Source organism: Culex pipiens, chromosome 3 (assembly GCF_016801865.2).
Source record: "Culex pipiens pallens isolate TS chromosome 3, TS_CPP_V2, whole genome shotgun sequence".
Classification (NCBI taxonomy): domain Eukaryota; kingdom Metazoa; phylum Arthropoda; class Insecta; order Diptera; family Culicidae; genus Culex; species Culex pipiens.
Window position 1 is genome coordinate 70669079 of NC_068939.1, and position 21518 is coordinate 70690596.

The 21518-nt window shown below is 34.5% G+C and overlaps 2 protein-coding genes and 1 long non-coding RNA gene across 8 annotated transcripts in view; 2 read left to right on the plus strand and 1 right to left on the minus strand.

Annotated features, from left to right (window-relative positions):
• Window positions 1-560: 560 nt before the first annotated feature.
• Window positions 561-2133, minus strand: LOC128093329 (uncharacterized). The gene is made up of 2 exons (XR_008212413.1): window positions 1100-2133; window positions 561-1039 (listed from the first exon to the last, which is right to left on the minus strand). It is a non-coding gene; the product is annotated as an uncharacterized LOC128093329 (long non-coding RNA).
• A 9681-nt stretch (window positions 2134-11814) lies between these two features.
• LOC120419970 (40S ribosomal protein S17) lies at window positions 11815-13680 on the plus strand. Its single transcript, XM_039582846.2, has 3 exons — window positions 11815-11971; window positions 12327-12478; window positions 13280-13680. The coding sequence occupies exons 1-3, from the start codon at window positions 11969-11971 to the stop codon at window positions 13518-13520; spliced, it is 396 nt and encodes a 131-aa protein (XP_039438780.1). The 5' UTR covers window positions 11815-11968; the 3' UTR covers window positions 13521-13680.
• A 6688-nt stretch (window positions 13681-20368) lies between these two features.
• The window catches only part of LOC120419961 (microtubule-associated protein RP/EB family member 1), a 46150-nt gene continuing 45000 nt past the window's right edge, over window positions 20369-21518 (plus strand). For 2 of the 6 annotated variants that reach the window (XM_039582822.2, XM_039582827.2), the window contains exon 1: window positions 20369-20818. The gene's annotated coding sequence lies outside the window, so the exon portion shown is untranslated. The remainder of the gene's footprint in view (window positions 20819-21518) is intronic. The other 4 variants (XM_039582826.2, XM_039582828.2, XM_039582829.2 and 1 more) reach the window with 2 other exon arrangements.

The window sequence follows — 21518 nt, forward strand, 5'->3', positions numbered from 1 at the left end:
TGACGTCAGAAATGAACTCAAACGAACTCAAATCACTCAAAGTTCATTTCGTGAGTGACTTTAAAATTTTGGCCTAGTTTGACAGCTACATTGTCCTAAGTTTTCTGTGGAAGAAAAAAGGAGGCGAATACACCCTTACCAAAAATCATGATTTTTTGAGTTCCAAATCCCACTTTTCATACGATTTTTGGAGTTCAGGTACTACAACCATAAAAATGGTTATATGGGTTGAACTGAAAAATTCGTATGAAAAGTGGGATTTGGAACTCAAAAAATCATGATTTTTGGTAAGGGTGTACTTTAGAAAATCATACCTGTCAAAAATCCTACACACAAAGAAAAAATACTCTAAATTTAAAAAGATCGTTCGTTGGATTAAAAGTTCGCGTTGGTGAATATTCGTAGAAAGTTCAAACTATTTAATTTAAAAGTTAAAAAGTTGTTGATACTACCATGCATTTCTGGAACAAAATCGTTGTATAGGTAAAAGTTTTTTACTTTTAATATAAGAAAAAACTTTTTATGGCAAGAATAAATAACATTTAACATTACAGTGATGATTTTCGAAACATGTGATGGATTTTATTTCAATATTTTAATATTAAAACAGTATGTTTTCGATTTTTTTTTTGTATTTAGCGGATCTGCTTACGGTTGGCCAACTTCCGCGTCCAAGCTGTACCGATTCTTACGGTACGCCACCGGTCACGTTCGAAGGCCCCAGGCTGAGCAGGTTACGGATGGATGTTTCGTTGGGGAGCAACATCGCGGCCTTTATTTTGGAGCGCGACAGCGATGTAGAGAACAGGGTGGTCTCGTTGCCGGCCATCATCAGGACAGGCTTGGAGGAGTTGGCCATTGGTTGTTGATTCGGGAAGGGAAGACGACGTTTTCCGGCTAGGAAGTGAAGCGCATGAACGGATAGTCCACGATCACTTCGTCCTCCTTCGAGAATTATACAGATATTGCCAACTCGCCATCAAAGTTCATCCGGCCGAAGCTGCGCCGTTGCTAGATGAGCGTTTGCGGGCGGGAGTTGCTGAAAGTGTTTTAAAGTAAATGAAATTGGCTAGACACTGAACACATTCTCAATACTCACCTGTAACTTCTTCTGTATTCCAGGTAGATGTTTTTGATCAGGTTCGTCGGATCTCGCTCCAACCTCTGGAAGTAATCTGAGTACGACAGCTCCAGGACCTGCGGCTTTCGTACAGACGGTCCTTCCAGAACTAGTGCAAACTGTTCTTCCGGATGTTTAGGTAATACTCGTCCCGCAACGAGAAATGGACTGCGGACCCTCGGGACATCCCACACTGTCCCGTCATCACTTCTGGCACATAATGCTGCTGATGGTCGTAAACCGCCGGCACCGAGTGCAACATCCGCGCTGACCACCTCCGATTATGCCGCTACTCGTCGTTTCCCTCTTCCGTCGGATCCTTCTCCTCACCATGAAACTTAACTTTTTCGTACTTGTTCAAAAAGCGAATGTAAATCTGCTTCAACGTCAATCTCGTCTACCCACCCCGGGCCACCACCACCGAATACAACCGGTGCAAATCCACATCCCGACCTCCGATCTTCGGCAACCACATAAACGGCGTCCTACAAAAACAAACAAAATAATCTCAAACGCCACCAAACACCCAAGCTTCATTCTTACCCATTTCGGTCGTGAAACAGCTGCAGGTCCTGCAGGAAGCTGCAGCCATGGCCTTATCCTTTTGAAAACCAACTTTCCCCTAATCTCCCAACCTTGTTACGCACCCGCACCCGAGCCCACACCATCCTCTTTCGAAGGTTTCCGCGTCCGAGTTCTGGCTGCTGCCGTGGTCGGCTTTGCTTTGCGTCCTAGACTCACCAGCACCACCGGACCCACCAAAGTGTTTGTTTACATTTGCGACTTAGGCGTACACGGTTACACGAGAACGTCAAAATGAAAGAAATTTTACAGTCGAATTAAAAGTGAAAACTTTTAAATCAGTGAGCAATGAGATTTTCAAAAACTGTAGCAGTAAAAGTTTTCATTTTCAAAACAAGAAAAAAACTTTTAATGTAGCAAATTTTAACAACTTTTTAATTCTAAAGTAAGTTACTTTTGTCATTACCGTAATATTTTTTTGTGTGTAGCCTCAAAATTTTGTCGCGAGTTGCTTTTCTCCTCTATTCGCAACCTTTGTTCACTCACTGGGTAACATTTTGTAAAGCCAACAAATAGGCAACACGCATAACAAAAAAAAACTGTGCTCGTTGTTGGAGTACGCCCGACCAGTACAACATTTTTTCGATGGATCAACTACAGTCCCCTTGCACTGAAACCCTGACTGCAAAGTCCGTCCGACGTCCGTCGTTTGTCGTACGTGCAATCGTACGACGTCGCACGACAATGTCGTGCGACATTCGCACGAATGTCATACGTTTTTGCACCAAAATGTCGTATTTGTCGTGCGATCGATCATCGAAATTGTTCGACATTGTCGTACGACATTCGACCGACGTTGCACGGTTTTGTTATTTAGGATGTCGTGCTATTGTCGTGTGCTGTCATTTCGGAATTTTTAGGTTATTTTCGAAATAAAATTCATTTTATTTGTTGTTTTGCTGATTTTTATTGATATCTATTAGTTTTCACTGGCCTGGCACTTTGTTTTCCAAATATTCACTATCACTGCAGTCACAATTTTCCAAATTTCGCTTGATGATGGCCAATCCGGTAGAATTCGTGTGCTGCCCCGTGAGTAGTTCGTTCACCTCCATCGCTTTCACTCAGAAGTTGTACACGGCCGCAAGTTTGTTCTTTTTTCCAGGTCTTAGTATTGATAATGGCGATTTTGACATTCTCTAAAAATCAAACACCACCAACACTTTCATTGTCCTGTTTGGAGACTGTTTGATACAGATCTGAAATGAATTAAATAATAAAAAAAATACTGTAGCTAGGGGAACAGCATCTAATTCCAGCGTGCCTTTAATGTTGCCATATCAGCACTTTGACATTCAATTACAGCTCATAAAATGCGTTTTCAACTGAAATCAAATGATAAATCGGCCAATAAGAAGTGAGCAAGCAAGTTTCTATCAAAAGTTTTGAAAAATTAGTTGTTTGAATAGTTAAAATAAGTAAATTGGATGGAGTCAGGAGCGAGTGCTTATTTTGCTAAACATACGAGAATTTCTCCTATTTGATACCTGACGAAAATATTCAAATTTTTTAAAATTTCTAGAAGTTAAGAATTTCAAAACATAAGAATTAATAAAATTTAAGAATTGTAGATAATAATTTTGTGTTTGTCAAATTTTCGATTCAATAATTTAATAATTTAATAATTTAATAACTTAAAAATTTAAAAATTTAATAATTTAATAATTTAATAATTTAATAATTTAATAATTTAATAATTTAATAATTTAATAATTTAATAATTTAATAATTTAATAATTTAATAATTTTATAATTTAATAATTTAATAATTCAATAATTTAATAATTTAATAATTTAATAATTTAATAATTTAATAATTTAATAATTTAATAATTTAATAATTTAATAATTTAATAATTTAATAATTTAATAATTTAATAATTTAATAATTTAATAATTTAATAATTTAATAATTTAATAATTTAATAATTAAATAATTTAATAATTTAATAATTTAATAATTTAATAATTTAATAATTTAATAATTTAATAATTTAATAATTTAATAATTTAATAATTTAATAATTTAATAATTTAATAATTTAATAATTTAATAATTTAATAATTTAATAATTTAATAATTTAATAATTTAATAATTTAATAATTTAATAATTTAATAATTTAATAATTTAATAATTTAATAATTTAATAATTTAATAATTTAATAATTTAATAATTTAATAATTTAATAATTTAATAATTTAATAATTTAATAATTTAATAATTTAATAATTTAATAATTTAATAATTTAATAATTTAATAATTTAATAATTTAATAATTTAATAATTTAATAATTTAATAATTTAATAATTTAATAATTTAATAATTTAATAATTTAATAATTTAATAATTTAATAATTTAATAATTTAATAATTTAATAATTTAATAATTTAATAATTTAATAATTTAATGATTTAATAATTTAATAATTTAATAATTTAATAATTTAATAATTTAATAATTTAATAATTTAATAATTTAATAATTTAATAATTTAATAATTTAATAATTTAATAATTTAATAATTTAATAATTTAATAATTTAATAATTCAATAATTTAATAATTTAATAATTTAATAATTTAATAATTTAATAATTTAATAATTTAATAATTTAATAATTTAATAATTTAATAATTTAATAATTTAATAATTTAATAATTTAATAATTTAATAATTTAATAATTTAATAATTTAATAATTTAATAATTTAATAACTTAATAATTTAATAATTTAATAATTTAATAATTTAATAATTTAATAATTTAAAAATTTAATAATGTAATAATGTAATAATTTAATAATTTAATAATTTAATAATTTAATAATTTAATAATTTAATTACTTAATAATTTAATAATTTAATAATTTAATAATTTAATAATTTAATAATTTAATAATTTAATAATTTAATAATTTAATAATTTAATAATTTAATAATTTAATAATTTAATAATTTAATAATTTAATAATTTAATAATTTAATAATTTAATAATTTAATAATTTAATAATTTAATAATTTAATAATTTAATAATTTAATAATTTAATAATTTAATAATTTAATAATTTAATAATTTAATAATTTAATAATTTAATAATTTAATAATTTAATAATTTAATAATTTAATAATTTAATAATTTAATAATTTAATAATTTAATAATTTAATAATTTAATAATTTAATAATTTAATCATTTAATAATTTAATAATTTAATAATTTAATAATTTAATAATTTAATAATTTAATAATTTAATAATTTAATAATTTAATAATTTAATAATTTTAATAATTTAATAATTTAATAATTTAATAATTTAATAATTTAATAATTTAATAAATTAATACTGCAACAATTTAATAATTTAATAATGCAAAAATGCAATAATTTAATAATTTAATAATGCAATAATGCAATAATTTATTAATTTAATAATTCAATAATTTAATAATTTAATAATTTAATAATTTAATAATTTAATAATTTAATAATTTAATAATTTAATAATTTAATAATTTAATAATTTAATAATTTAATAATTTAATAATTTAATAATTTAATAATTTAATAATTTAATAATTTAATAATTTAATAATTTAATAATTTAATAATTTAATAATTTAATAATTTAATAATTTAATAATTTAATAATTTAATAATTTAATAATTTAATAATTTAATAATTTAATAATTTAATAATTTAATAATTTAATAATTTAATAATTTAATAATTTAATAATTTAATAATTTAATAATTTAATAATTTAATAATTTAATAATTTAATAATTTAATAATTTAATAATTTAATAATTTAATAATTTAATAATTTAATAATTTAATTATTTAATAATTTAATAATTTAATAATTTAATAATTTAATAATTTAATAATTTAATAATTTAATAATTTAATAATTTAATAATTTAATAATTTAATAATTTAATAATTTAATAATTTAATAATTTAATAATTTTATAATTTAATAATTTAATAATTTAATAATTTAATAATTTAATAATTTAATAATTTAATAATTTAATAATTTAATAATTTAATAATTTAATAATTTAATAATTTAATAATTTAATAATTTAATAATTTAATAATTTAATAACTTAATAATTTAATAATTAAATAATTTAATAATTTAATAATTTAATAATTTAATAATTTAATAATTTAATAATTTAATAATTTAATAATTTAATAATTTAATAATTTAATAATTTAATAATTTAATAATTTAATAATTTAATAATTTAATAATTTAATAATTTAATAATTTAATAATTTAATAATTTAATAATTTAATAATTTAATAATTTAATAATTTAATAATTTAATAATTTAATAATTTAATAATTTAATAATTTAATAATTTAACAATTTAATTATTTAATAATTTAATCGTCCTCCGTGTAAGCACGAGAGCAAGCAGCAGTCAAGTGCTCAGTGCTCCATCGTTTTTTTCGATTTTTTTCGCCGTAAATTACCGTGATTACCCGCGAGTTTGCTCCTGCAGCATGCCAAAGGCCGGCCGTGGCCGTGGCAGTTCGAGTGCGGCCTCGAAAAACCCGCGAAGTTCGTCTACCGGCCGTGTGCAAAAAGGTAAACAAACCAACGCCGTGTCGACCGCCATCGCGCAGGGGAGCGTGAGCGCAGAAGGCATCGACAAAAAGTTGCTACATCCCGGATATGTTCCGAGATCACCAGTGCGAACCCGTTCCGGTACCTCCGGTGCCACAACCAGTGGCACATCAACATCCGCCAACATCCCCATCAGGAACGAGTTCCAGATGCTGAGCGACGACGAAGAAAACAACAACAACACCGACGGTAGCAGCACTACCGACGACGACGACGACGATCGTCGTGCACGGAAAAAAGTGCCGACGCCAAAAATGAACAATTCTCCAAAGGACCACCTCCAATTTTTGTTTTGGACACGTTGGTGGACGATATTGACGAGTTGCTGGAAGGCCTCGGATATTGTCTGAAAATCGGTAAGTCGTCAGTGCAAGTCTACACATTTGACAACAAGAACTTCGACCTGGTTGTGGAGAAATTGAAGGGTAAAAACTTCAAGTTCTACACATTCGACCCCGTGCAGAAGACAGCCGTTAAGGTCGTCTTGCAGGGGTACCAAGACCGCCCGATCTCCGACCTCAAGAAGGACCTCTCGGGTGCTGGAATAACGCCGCGTGACATAAAAGTCCTCTCGCGGAAGACAACAGCCACAGGTACACACACACTGTACCTGTTGTACTTCGACCGCGGCATCATCAAGATTCAAGACCTGCGGCGAACTAAGGCGTTGGACGGGTTTTGGGTAAACTGGCGGTTCTACTCAAAGAACCCGTCGGACGCAGCACAATGCCACCGTTGCCAGAAATTCGGCCACGGCTCGCGGAACTGCAACCTCCCGCCCCGCTGTGTGAAGTGCGGTGAAACACACCTCTCTGAGGCGTGTGCACTGCCGTGCAAGGCGGACCTGGGGGGCAAGGCAGAGCAAACCAAGGCGCGCATCAAGTGCGCCAACTGTGGAGGTAACCATACAAGCAACTACCGTGGATGCAGTGCACGAAAAAATTACCTCGAGGAGCAGGAAAAGAGGAAGAAGAAAGCAGCAGCGTCCCACCCTCCTCAGCGAAGTACGAGCGTAACCGTGCCGGCTGCTGGGCAGCGTACGGTTCCCGCGGACAACTCAGCATGGAAAATGGATTATGATGCAACACACAGCTGAAAGGAACTCCAAAACTCTGTTATGAACTGCAAAAGAACTGATTGTATCTTGATTATTCACCAATAAAACCGAATTGAATTGAAAAATTAATAATTTAATAATTTAATAATTTAATAATTTAATAATTTAATAATTTAATAATTTAATAATTTAATAATTTAATAATTTAATAATTTAATAATTTAATAATTTAATAATTTAATAATTTAATAATTTAATAATTTAATAATTTAATAATTTAATAATTTAATAATTTAATAATTTAATAATTTAATAATTTAATAATTTAATAATTTAATAATTTAATAAATTGATAATTTAATAATTTAATAATTGAATGATTTAATAGTTTGATAATTAATTAATTAAATTATTTAATAATTTAATTATTTATTTATAATTTTATGGTTTTATAAATAACACCGACCAACAAAGTTTCTGCGCCGGCTCAACTCAAGGGGACCCCAAAAACATGTTTACTTTGCATTTTTCAAAAATTTCAAAAATATTTGGACAGAGCCGAATGGGTTTTCTCCAAAGTTTGTATGGAGAATTAGAGCTGTTCGCTACTCCCACAAACTTCATGCTGCCCCCTCGAGTTGAGCCAGGTTTCAGAATTGTAGAGTTTTATAATTTTTACTTTATTATTGTAAAATTTTTGAATACTAAAATTTCAGAAGTAAAGAATTTCAGAATTTTTGTGTTTGAGATTTAAAAAACGTTTTGGCTCGTAGAATTGAAGAATTCAAGAATTATTTTTTTATTATTTTATTGTTTAGAATTTGTGATTGCATTAGGTTTGGATCCCCTCTCCTGTCCTCCCCCACGCACATTTCCATCGTCCTCTTTTTTCCTCCCGGCACACCTCCACCGTTTAAAAAAACACGACTCACCCCAATCCGCTTTCGATCGCAGACCGGTTCCTTCCCGTCCCATCTTCCGGCATGATCCGCCGGGTTAACGATGTTTCACGTTCTCTTCCACCGTCGCGAAGGCTGAAATCAGGAAATCTGGAACATAATGTTATGATTTAGCCGCTCGCCCACTCCGGCCGGAACTTTCCAGCAAAAAAAGGAACACAACTTACCAATCAACCAGCCAAAATCCTCACGAACCTTTACAACAATATTGTTTTTCTGATTTGATCAAGTCCGAACAAGATCAACTGAAGAGAACTGTCAAACTGTTTGCGTCGACGATAATCGACGTCGAATTGAAGGTAAATCGATGGAAAAAACAATGTCGAGCATGTCGAGTGTTTGTCGCACGTTTGTCGTCCTTTCGACCAATCGATATCGAAACACGTACGACGTGCGACATTTTTCAAACAGGGTTAAGCCCGACCATGGTAGTTTTAAGAACATTTGCTAAAAATGCTGCTTATTAAATTAACTGTGGCTTTTTGGTGAAAGTAAACGCAAATATGGTAAAATGTACCATGCTTCCACAAAATTGCATGGTAGCAATTACGAAATCATTATCACTCTCTCCATAATCGAGAGTTAAAATTACCATACCGCTCTCGACATAGTAAAACTGACTGCGTTAATCAGTCAATCCAAGCACGGAATGTTTTTAGCAAAAATACGTAGGTGCGTGTTCTCAATTTAACCCTACAATATGGTAGCAACTACCATGGTTGGGTTTTCAGTGTGTATAACTAGTTGACAAGTAGGACCTTTTCTGGCAAGAAAGGTCGCGAAGTTAATTTTTGAAAATTGAATTAGAAATAAATTTTAAATCCTTTGCGGTCATAAATACAAATGGTCATTGTACTCAGAAAAAAACTGTATCGTTGTGAACAATAATAAATATCACTAATTGGGTCCTAAAATGAAGCTTTTAGATTGCTGATATTATTGTTTACAGCGATAAAGCTTATTTTTCTGAGTACAATGACTCTTTGTACGACCACAAAGAGTTTAAAATGGATTTTTAAATCAATTTTGAAAAATTAACCTCCTTCTTGACAGAAAAGGTCCTACTTGACAGCTCGTTCCAAGGGGACCATAGTTGATCCATCGAAAAAAGGTTGCCTAGTCAATTTATTTTTTTGCATACAAATTGGGTACTAAAGCCCTATGTAATTTTTTATGTACAACGATAAAAAACACGATTAAAAACCATTTGTGATCACTTTTTTTCATTTTAAACCAAACATTTTTTTTGACAAGACAACATTTTTTCGATGGATCAACTATGGTCCCCTTGGAACGAGCTGTCAAGTAGGAGCTTTTCTGTCAAGAAGGAACGCGAGGTTAATTTTTCAAAATTGATTTAAAAATCCATTTTAAACTCTTTGTGGTCGTACAAAGGGTCATTGTACTCAGAAAAATAAGCTTTATCGTTGGAAACAATAATATCAGCAATCTAAGCTTCATTTTAGGACCCAATTAAAAAAAAAGTGTTCAGAAATGTTTTTTAATCGTGTTTTTAACCGTTGTCCATAAAAATTTACATAGGGCTTCAGGACCCTATTTGAGAATTTAAGAATTTAAGAATTTAAGATTTTGAGAATTTAAGAATTTAAGAATTTAAGAATTTAAGAATTCAAGAAAAAAAAATTAAACATTTGTACCCAATTTGTATAAGCCTTATTTTATAATTTCCAAATTTCCTGGCTTCCTAATTTCCTAATTTCCGAAGATCCTAATTTCCTATCTTCCTAACTTCTTCCTAATTTCTAAGTTTCCTGATTTCATAATTTCCCAATTTTCTAACATCATAACTTCCTCACTTCCTAATATCCTAATTTAATTTCCTAACTTCCTTACTTCCTAATTTCCCAGTTTCCTAATTTCAAAATTTCAAAATAGCCTAATTTCCCAATTTCTTAATTTCCTAATTGCCAAATTTCCTAAATTCCTAATTTCCTTACATATTAATATCCTAATTTTCTAATTTCCTTATTTCTTAATTTCCTTGTTGCATTATTTCATAATTTCCTAATTTTCTTATTTTCTTTATTTTACTAATTTGCTAATATCATAATTTCCAAATTTCCTAATTCCTTGATTTCCTATTTTTTTAATTTCCTTATTTCATAATTACATAATTTTTCAATTATAGTTTTTAGTTTTAGAATTTAAGAATTTCTAATTTCCTGGTTTTTTTAAAGAAATTTTCAATTATTGATTTCTTAATTTTGTTTATTATTGTTGTTAAAAGTTTTTGAATAAACATTTTTAATCTATTTAATTTTAACTTTTGAATATTTTTAATCTTTTTATTTTTTCCTCGAAAGAACCTCAAGCGCGCACACCGTCAATCGCGCTCATACCGAACTGTAAACTTTTCTTAGGGGTGGGTCACGAAAAGAACACGCAACATTTCTTGACCGCGTTCCTTCCGATCAGCATACCGTACTTTAACATTTTTGATCTATGGAATTTATAAAAACGTTAAAAATTAAAATTATTATTCAATTCTGCATATTTTTAAATTTGATTTTCCAAATTTCAGATTTTTGTTGAAATTTTCTTTATTATTTAAAAAAATGTTATTTGAAATTACTGAAATGTTTGTGTTTTTTTTTCACATTTTTGAATTTGTGGTTTGGTTGGATTTCAAAATTTCAGATAATTATTGTATTTTCAGTAAGAACATAGATATTTGTATGATTATTGTCAAGTTTAATTTCACTCTGATTTACTTCATTTTGGTCCCGCGAGTGTGGATAAATCGGACAGTGCAGGGGACTCTGAATTTGTGGTTTGGTTGGATTTCAAAATTTCAGATAATTATTGTATTTTCAGTAAGAACATAGATATTTGTATGATTATTGTCAAGTTTAATTTCACTCTGATTTACTTCATTTTGGTCCCGCGAGTGTGGATAAATCGGACAGTGCAGGGGACTCATAATCCAGAGGTAGCTGGTTGGTACTAGCAATAAATTGTTGGTGACACGATGGCTGACATCTATAAAGACAACTTCTTTTTTTACTCCATTTCGACCGAAAAACTAAATCTGTCCTTTTAGTTTCAATATTCTGCTTTTTGAGATTCGGCGGGAATTTTTAATATTATTATCTCCAATACAAAATTATTAAATCGTTTGTAATTATCAGTCGCATTCAAAAAGAAAAATTACAATTCTTTGATTTTTTCATCAAAACATATTAAAAACAAGCAACGCGCGAAGAAACGTCAAACGCAATCTTTCCGTTTCTGTTACTTTTCAGCTGCGTACCACTTAAGAAAAATCTTTTCGTGACCCTTTCCTTGACCGTTTCTTGGGCGTTTTTTTGTATGGAGTTTTGCGTTCCTTCCCATCTGCGTATCAGCCTTTAACAATAAACGGCGGATTGCCTACCTGCTGGCTCATTCCCACGCAGTGCGGATTGCCTACTTGCGGGCTATTTTTCGGCGCGTGCTTTTCGGATCCGCCGCCAGGATCGCGCCCAAACTTGACACTTCTCGTTTCCGTGACAGCTTACCTCGGAAGGACGTGACGTCACATATTTCTTTTCCACGAGTTTTCGTAGTGATCGGCTGCTGTAAAATCTAAAGCAAAATGGTAAATAAGTGAAAATGGCGTGGATTTTCGGTGTTTGGTGGCGGAAACGCCGGAGGGATCGTTGCGCGATGTGATGGCGGTGCGATTAATGTTGGGTTCGGTGCTGGTTGGGGGCATTTTCGTGGAAAATTTCACGAAAATAGTTTTTGTTTGGGCCCGTCCTCGGTGGCCGAAAGTGACGGGCGGCTTGCTGTGTTGAGAATGTGTATGTGTGTGTGCGTGCGCGCCTCACGTTGAGGTTCCTCACTGGAAGATCCCAGCATGCCTAGCCGTGAAAAGCACCGGAAATCTGCGCCGAAAGACGGGAAATTCTGGAGCGAAGCTTATTAATTATGGGTGCGTTCTGCATTTTTAGGGTCGCGTTCGTACCAAAACCGTCAAGAAGGCCTCGAAGGTCATCATCGAGAAGTACTACACCCGGCTGACCATGGACTTCCACACGAACAAACGCATCGTCGAGGAGGTGGCCATCATTCCGACGAAGCCGCTGCGCAACAAGATTGCCGGGTAAGTTCCGGGGAGAGGTTGATGACACCGAATGTTGACTCAATAATAGTTCGGTTTCGGCTTCTCAAAAGAGTGTTCAACTTGAATCAAGGTTTAAAAAGCTAGCAAGCTCTTATCGAAAGTTTAGCAAGATGAATATTTTTTTTTCCTAAGGGGCTACCCATAAATGCCGTAGCATTGTTTTTTAGAGGATTTTAGGTAACATTTTTGTTAATTTTATCCCGACTTCGTAGTATGACTTCTTTTAATTTTGATGTTTTTTTAAGTCTATTCAACAATATTTTTTACAAAATTGTAGTTATGCAACAAGTTGCAAAAAGAAGCTTTTTTCAGCACTAGTCTTACGTTTATCCAACGAGGTTTATCAAGTCTGCATTGGTTTTTTTCAGTAAAAATTTTCTTCTCCGTTTTAATGTTATTTGACGTTAAACAATATCGAAAAATTTTATTTTTCGATACAAGTGCCGAAAAGTTGAACTTTTCAGTACTGTTTTTTTATTCGTCTTTTTCAATTCGTATATAAAAGGATAGGAATTTTATTCGTTCGGCTTAAAATATGTTTTTTTTATGCTTTCTTTAGAAGATTCCGTCATTTGATTCGGGACACATGGGGCGAATTGGGACAGCTGTTTTAGCATTGTTACTGCACAATATTTGGATTATTTTGACTAGTTTCGGATAGAACAAACACAGAACAACGAAAATCTCTATTCAGACTGTAGTCCCGATTCGCCCCTGTTGACGGTTCTAGAAGTTGAATGAAAAACTCTAACAAAAACCCTTTTTTCTCCCTTCCCCCAGTTTCGTGACGCATCTGATGAAGCGTCTGCGCCACTCCCAGGTCCGCGGTATCTCGATCAAGCTGCAGGAGGAGGAGCGCGAACGTCGCGACAACTACGTGCCGGAGGTGTCCGCGCTGGAGCACGACATCATCGAGGTCGACCCGGAGACGAAGGAGATGTTGAAGCATCTGGACTTTAACAACATCGTCGTCCAGGTCACGAACCCGTCCGCCCAGGGCTACAACAGCAGGCGAAACTAGGACGGTGTCGGTTCCTCGCCTTTTTTTTGTCGGAGGGAACCTCTCGGGTGCGGAAGGGGGGGAGCGTGCCGAGAGCTATCGTTTAATGTAAGAAGGGTCAGAATGTGGAACGGTTCTTTGGAAGTGAAAGAATAGAAACACGCTGATAAGGAACGCGAAACTGTGTTGGCTGTGTGCTGTCTTTCTGCGCGAAACAATCCGAAATATCTCGAAATCTGGAAAAAGATTTCATTACTACATGATTAGTATTTGTTGATTTGGATATAACTTTGATCATAGATTTAGGGTTATTTCTCAAAATTTATTTTCCCCAAAAGAGCACTCAGCTAGCAAAATCTAAACGTAGAAATATGTACCCTCCCTGAAAAGGCTTATAAATTGATCGAAGATCGGTCAAGGCCCGTTCTTACACTGAAAATTGCGAATTGCGAATTTGTATTTTTATTTATTCTTCTCTATATTACGAATTTTTCAAATAAGAAGTAACCGTACCAAAAGTGAATTTGACGTAATCACTATCAAAATCACCCCGGTTTTTAAAATAACAATTTATCAAAACGCTCTATGAAATTCTTTTTTTGTGAAAACTTACATGGACATACCAAATTTTTAAAACTTGTTTAGGAATTTTGTTACGAGAGGGATGCGATTCTTTGCGTTACGCAGTAAAAGATTTTTGAAAATGTGTGGTTGTTAAATGACTGGTTAATGTGTTCAATACAATCCAAAAAATTTGGACCAACTGCTCGTAATTTCAAGTTTGTTTTTTTACTTTTGTTTTTATGTAAAAAAAATGTTATAATAATTCATGAAAAAATCAAACCTTATCATTACCATTTTTAGTCCTTTCTGATTTACTTTCCAATATATTGCTTTGAAATTTGAGTGACTTGAATGTTAAAAAATCACCCTTTTTCAAAAGGTTCTATGTACATAGGAAACCCATAGGGCATTGGTTGTTTATATGAAAAAGTTATCAGAATTAATTAAACACTGCCCCAACGCGACATAAACAAACTAACTAACACCCCTGATTGCAAAAAGTAATTTTTCATGCGTAAACTTGCAGCACTGGAGGGAAAGTATCTCCAAACTCGAAGAATTGAAATCGAAAAATCAAGCATCTCTCCTAATGTAAACATTTACTGACGTTTACAAACTCACATTGAACCAACCATCCGTCAGATGATTTGCTCCCGTTAGATCCCGGGGCAAACCTGAGTTTTGTTTAGATTCGGATGAACACGGATGAACTCGAAGCTCAAGTGCCGCGGTGGGCTTGACACGGGTGCCAAATTAGCTTTGCAACGCAATTAGGTCCCTGCGGTGGAGATGCCCTAAGTACAGTTCACAGAAAAAAAACGTTACTTAATCCACCTTAAGGTGGTTGGTGCCTTCCTCACTTTAATATAATGTTGGTAGGGATGATAGTTTTTCAATCTATTGCACTGGAAAGGTCTTTTGATTACGCATCTAAATCAGTTTCATTAAAATATTTGAGATCCGCCTTCAAAAAGTGCATAATTAAAATCATGATCATAACTTTTGATAGGGTTGTCAGATCTTCAATTTTTTGGGTTCGTTGAAAAGATCGAATGATAATTTTTTGATCAACTTCCAACCATTGGGATCCCACTTACACACAGACATTTGCTCAGATTTTGGTCTTGATTAGGTATGTATACGTGAAGGTAACTCTAGGAGGTCTAATTAAGATATTCATATTGCTTTCCGCAGTAAGGTGAGGAAGGCAACGCTGACCTGACTGGAGTTCGCATCTATTTGGACAACATTCTGGTTGGCAGCATCTACCTGCACGCTGTGCTCGAGCACATCCGCGACTAGGGTTTCCACCCCAGCTCTCCAAGTGTCGGTTGTTCATGAACGAGATCAAGTACCTATGCCACGTGGTCAACAGCTTAGGTATCCGCCCCGATCCAGCCAAGCTCCAAGCGATTTCCACGATGCTGCTTCCAAACGTCCCAGAACAACATGAGCCATCAAGGTCGTGCAACATCGTAACTGTTCGCTCACCCCCGCCGGGAAGAACTATGGACAGATTTAGAAGAAATGTCTCGCACTCGTGATCGGTGTCACGAAGTTCCATGATCTATAGCAGACACTTTACCCTGTAGACCGACCACAAACGTCTTCTCTCAATCTTTGGCTCGAACAAAGGCATCCCAGTCCACTCAGCGAACCGACTGCAGCTTTGAGCCATCATACTGCTCACCTACGACTTCTATATCGCGTACATCGCTAAGGATCAGTTTGGCTATGCAGACGTTCTCTCTCGTCTCATTAGCTAACACAGCCAAGAAGACGACGATCGCCGCAATCTCGTTGGATGACGAACTCGAAGTTTGTATCAACTCGTCAGTCAGTAACTTCCTGGTCACGCACGCCCTGTTCCCGAAGGCTACAAAGAAGTCGAAGTCGATGCCAAATCAACATTTGATCTTCTGTCAGCTCCGTTCAAGCCGCCGAAGCCCACTCCTGCAAGCAAGAATCAGAACGCTGACTTCGACCGGAAACATGGAGCGGTTGAAAGGTTTTTCGCGACCGGTGACCTAATCTTCGCATAGTTGTTTCTTCCCAACGATTTTACGTGGGCGCCAGGACAAGTGATCGAGAAAGTCGGCGGGGTGAACTACGTCATCAAGCTCTCCAACCGTAACGCAACATCGGTGGAAGCTCAACCCGGCACGCTTCCGCTGGACAACTTTGGGAGCGAGTCGCAGCCACTGCCGAGCGGAGATTTAACGTTCCTAGCAGAGCTCCGGATCGCTACACTCTGGGAGGGAGATGTTGGGTTCCCATAGAACCACCAGCCGTTCCGAAAAATCGCGACACACTGTGCTTTTTGGTAGCAAAGCCAAGTCGAGAGAGGCGCGATCAAAGTTGTAGAACCTACCTTTAGTTTTTCATCATAATTCTAATTGCCGTCTAGAGAATAATCGTAATTTAATTGTCAGCCGTGCATAGTTTTTATTTCTTACGACTTTGTCGCCGCTCGTTTTGTTTGCGCTCCCGGGTACACAACAAACATAAACATCAGTTTGACGTTTGTGCAGCGACGCAGCAAGGCCAAATTCACGGAAAAAATATATAGCAGACTTTTTATCACCAAAAATTCTGTAAAATAGATGTAATTCAAATGTTTTTTTTTTCTGTTCATTTCTAGAAATTGATTTAAAAGATCATTCCTAGTAACACATAAAACCAAAATATATGCATTTTAAAATTCATGTGATTTTTAAGGGTGCCGTAATCATCAAAATACAGTCTACTGCAGACTTTCGTCCAAGTTAATACAGACTTCTCACGAAGCAAAAGTGCCAAACTGTGGCAACCGGGCGATACGCATGCTGCGCGTCTCTCGCGCGTAAGCAAAAAGATCCGGCTTTTGAGGTTATGCAAAAATCACCCTTTTTTGAAGCTACAAAAAAACTTTTTCATGGCATAACTTTAAAAGTACTTCACTAAACAGAATAAAATTTAATAGGGTCTTAGGGGACCCCAAAAGGAACAGAATTAGGCGGATCCGGCCAAAATCGGTTCAGCCAGTTCTGAGATAATCGTGTGGTAAAAAAATCATGTCTACACACATCCCCACAGACATTTGTTCAGAATTTGATTCTGAGTCGATAGGTATACGTGAAGGTATATCTAGGAGGTGTATTTAAAAAGTTCATTTTTCGAGTGATTTTATAGCCTTGCCTCAGTGAGGTGAGGAAGGCAAAAATGATGGTAATATTCATCAGGAAATGGTGACAGATTTTGTGGCAAAATAAATGATAAATTTTACCCCAGAAAATGATGAATTTTCATCAGTTTTTGATGAATATTTATCAGGTTCAAATTTTTACACATTTTTTATGAAATATTACACAAATAAAGAGGTAATATTCAACCTACCAAATTTTCAACATTCCAAAATTCAACTTTTTTTTCTGTGTAGTTTGCAACACGGTTTGCAATCATTAGTTTTCATATACACCATATACACCCTTACCAAAAATCATGATTTTTTGAGTTCCAAATCCCACTTTTCATACGAATTTTTCAGTTCAACCCATATAACCATTTTTATGGTTGTAGTACCTGAACTCAAAAAATCGTATGAAAAGTGGGATTTGGAACTCAAAAAATCATGATTTTTGGTAAGGGTGTACGTACACTCAACCCACTTTTCTCTGCTCAAAGTCCCGGTGGTCGATCACTTTTTCGTTTGACACTTTTTGCCTTCCTCACCTCAATGAGGAAAGGCTATAAAATCACTCGAAATATGAACATCTTTAGTAGACCTCGTAGACCCACCTTCACGTATACCTATCGATATCAACTCAGAATCAAATTCGGAACAAATGTCTGTGCGTGTGTATGTCTGTAAGTCCGTGCACCGAAAAATATGCACACGGTTATCTCCGGATTGGCTGAACCGATTTTGACCGTTTTAGTTTCATTCGATCCGTCTTGGGGTCCCACAAGACCCTAGTTAATATTATGAAGTTTACTGCCCACCATTGAAAAAACGGCTAATATCCACTTTTGGCAAAAACGAGATATTAGCACCAGGTGGTAGAGGATGTTTCAACGCATCTTCTGGTACTTGAATTTTACTGAAATAGTGCTTGGACTTGGCTGCCGATGCGAAAAACCAAACGGCTAATATGCCACTCTTATGGGAAATTGCCTTGAAGGAGATTTTGTCACAAACACTAAAACGCGTTTTTCTCGGAATACTTGATTTGGCACAATAGCCGAATTTTCAATTATGGGCAGTTTAGTAAAGTACTTCAAAAGTTATGCTAAACAAGCGATTTCGAATAAAGTCCGGAAGATTGTAAAAAATGTGTTTTTTGTAAGTCATGCTATTCATTTTTAGAAAGGTATTTTAAAGACCTTTCCAACAAGCCCAAAACGTTGAAGATCTGAAACCCCTATCAAAAGTTATAAGGACATAAGTGTTATTTATGCACGTTTTGGAGGCCGGATCTCAAATATTTTGATGAAAACATTGTCCGGATCTGTCATGCGACCTGTCTTTGTATAGGTAATCAAAAGACCTTTCCAATGAGCCCAAAACGTTGAAGATCTGACAACCCTATCAAAAGTTATAAAAACTTACGTATTCATACACATTTTTTAGGCCGAATCTCAGATATTTTGATGAGAATAAGTCTTATTTATACTCTTTTATGAGGCTCTGTAGTGTATTAACTTTATGAATGTAAGAAAGGCACCATCCACTTAAAGGTGGATTTAGCAACGTTTTAGTTTGTACCTCGTTGGTTGGTCAAATACAAACTAAAAAGTGACGAAGAAAAAATATCAATTAAATTTACATTCACGCAGAAAATGTTTTGTAGAATCAGCCTGTACGAGGTTTGAATCAACAAAATTTGTGTTGAATATAATCAACAAAAAAATTGCGTTGAAACAATTTTTGAATTTCTCAATTCCACTAAAGTCTTTTGTTGTTTTGAAAAAGCTGCTTTGACGTTTAGCGGTGATTCAACAAAAATTATGATTTTTAAATCAACAAAATGATTTTTTGATTCAAATATGCCTTATTTTTCTGCGTGTTGAGTTAACTCGTCAGTTAATTTATTTTTGCCTTCCTCACCTTACTGAGGAAAGGCTATAAAATCACTCGAAAACTGAACTTCTCAATTAGACCTCCTAGACCCACCTTCATGTATACCTATCGACTCAGAATCAAATTCTGAGCAAATGTCTGTGTGTGTGGTGGGATGTTGATCAAAAAATTGTCACTCGATTATCTCAACATTGGCTTAACCGATTTTGTCCGTTTTGGCGTCATTCGATCCGTCTTGTGGTCCCATAAGTCGTTATTAAAAAATATGCAGTTTAGTCAAGTACTTCAAAAGTTATGCTAAAAAAACGATTTTAACAAAAGTCCGGAAGATTGTAAAAAGGGTGGTTTTTGTAAGCAAACCCGGCATGTTATACATTTTTAGAAAGGTATTTAAAAGACCTTTCCAACGCGTCCAAGACATTGAAGATCTGTCTATCAAAAGTTATAAGCACTTAAGTGTTATTTATGCACTTTTTGGAGGCCGGATCTCAGATATTTTGATGAAAACAAAACGTTGTCCAAATATATCATGCGACCTGTCATTGAACAGGTATTTTAAAGACCTTTCCAACGCGTTCAAAACATTGAAAATCTGACAATCCTATCAAAATTTATAAGCACTTAAGTGTTATTTATGCACTTTTTGGAGGCCGGATCCCAGATATTTTGATGAAAACGTTGTCCAAATATATCATGCGACCTGTCGTTGGATAGGTAATCAAAAGACCTCTCCAACGCGTTCCAAACATTGAAGATCTGAAAACCCTATCAAAAGTTATAAGCACTTAAATGTTATTTATACACTTTTTGGAGGCCAGATCTCAGATATTTTGATGAAAACGTTGTCCAAATATATCATGCGACCTATCTTTGGATAGGTAATTAAAAAGCCTTTCCGACGGGCCCAAATTGAATTGGAGATTTGGCTACTCTGTCATAAGATGTAAGCCCTGAAATATGAAGATCTGACTACCCAATCTGAATGAATGAATAATGAGTCAAATTGATAGAACACTTAAAGGTCCGCCCTATTTTGGATAGCATTACCTTTTAAATGTGAGGAAGGCACCAACCATCTAAGGGTGGATTAAGTAACGTTTTTTCTAGTTTTTCTGCTAACGCTAATGCTAACTTTTGCTCACACCTCTTTACTTCACTTCACCTTGATCTCGAAACGCAAACACCAACACACACACAAACACGGTACGGCGGTCCCGTTGCCAAGTCGGTGCTTCTCGAACGGCAGTTTGAAATCTCTCGCTCAAAGGAACGGTCGTCGCCGTCTTCTGTGCTAATCCGTTCCGATCCGGTCCGGTTCGTGTCTCTCGCTCTCCGTGGTGTGGCAGTTTTTTCTACCTTCTTCTTTTCGTCTCCGTCGCCAAGTGCGGCCGATATGCATTGGGCTGAGGCAGGAATAATCCAGAATTGTCAGTGTTTTGTGTGCATTTCCGGTCTGTAGGAAGCCTTCGCGAGTGCAAGTTCCGGCAACGGTTAACAGTTTCGCCGGGGGATAAAGAAACAGCGTAATCTTTGCCCAAAATTCACGTTCCCGGAAGTGTGTGAGTGACGGTGAGCGGAGAAGAAAAATTTTCTAGCAGCGAATCGGAATCGGGAGACCCCAGAGGAGGAGGACCAGAGCACCAGTAGAAGAGCCCCAGCAGCAGGAGCAGAGCCAGCGCGGAGAAATTTTGCCAAAGTAAGTCTCGGGGAGATTACACTAATACCAGCGCTTCTGGGCATCGGATTCCGATTCTCACGGAACGGTCTTGCTCTCGCACACTGCCAAACGTATTTTTGTGCACAGTGTGCCAAAATAGCAAAGGCAAATGGCCAAAATATAAAAAAAATGTGAGGAGTTTTTTTTTAAAAGGTCCAATCGAGGGGGACGTCACTTCTGCGCTAACCGAGCGATAAAGCTTCCTTTTCAAACCTTTGCAGCGTTCACTTTCACCTTTCCGCTTTAACTTGCTTTAACGCGCGTTAACCGCGATAACTTGCTTTTTGGCTTAAATTTTCTTGCGTTCTCGCATCACACTGCTCGATTTTTTTGACAGCGAGAACTGTCAAGAGCAAATGACAGTTCTCGTTGTCAAATTAATCGAGCAGTTTGTTTTGCTAAATTTTTCTCCGTCACCGGACGGATAGTGGTCCCTAAAAGTAGGAAGCAAGATTCGGCTTCAAAGATTGCAACTTCCGGACGGAACATTAATGAAAACGGGCGTGTTCCGGGCCGGTGTTGGGTGCGAAGAGCCTGCCAACGGAGCTGTACGACGATTAACCAGGGGAGAGCAAAACCGATGGAGACAGATCATCTGTCGGAACCGTTTCCTGCGCCTGCGAAGGGTTCCTGTTCCAGCGATTCGAGACGGATCGGTCTTTCGTCGATTTCGTGGTGG

Bases quoted from the DNA above. Each gene is read 5' to 3' on its own strand.
- LOC120419970 (XM_039582846.2), top strand. The intron at 12,479-13,279 runs GTAAGTTCCGGG...CCCTTCCCCCAG, and splicing joins CTGCGCAACAAGATTGCCGG to TTTCGTGACGCATCTGATGA.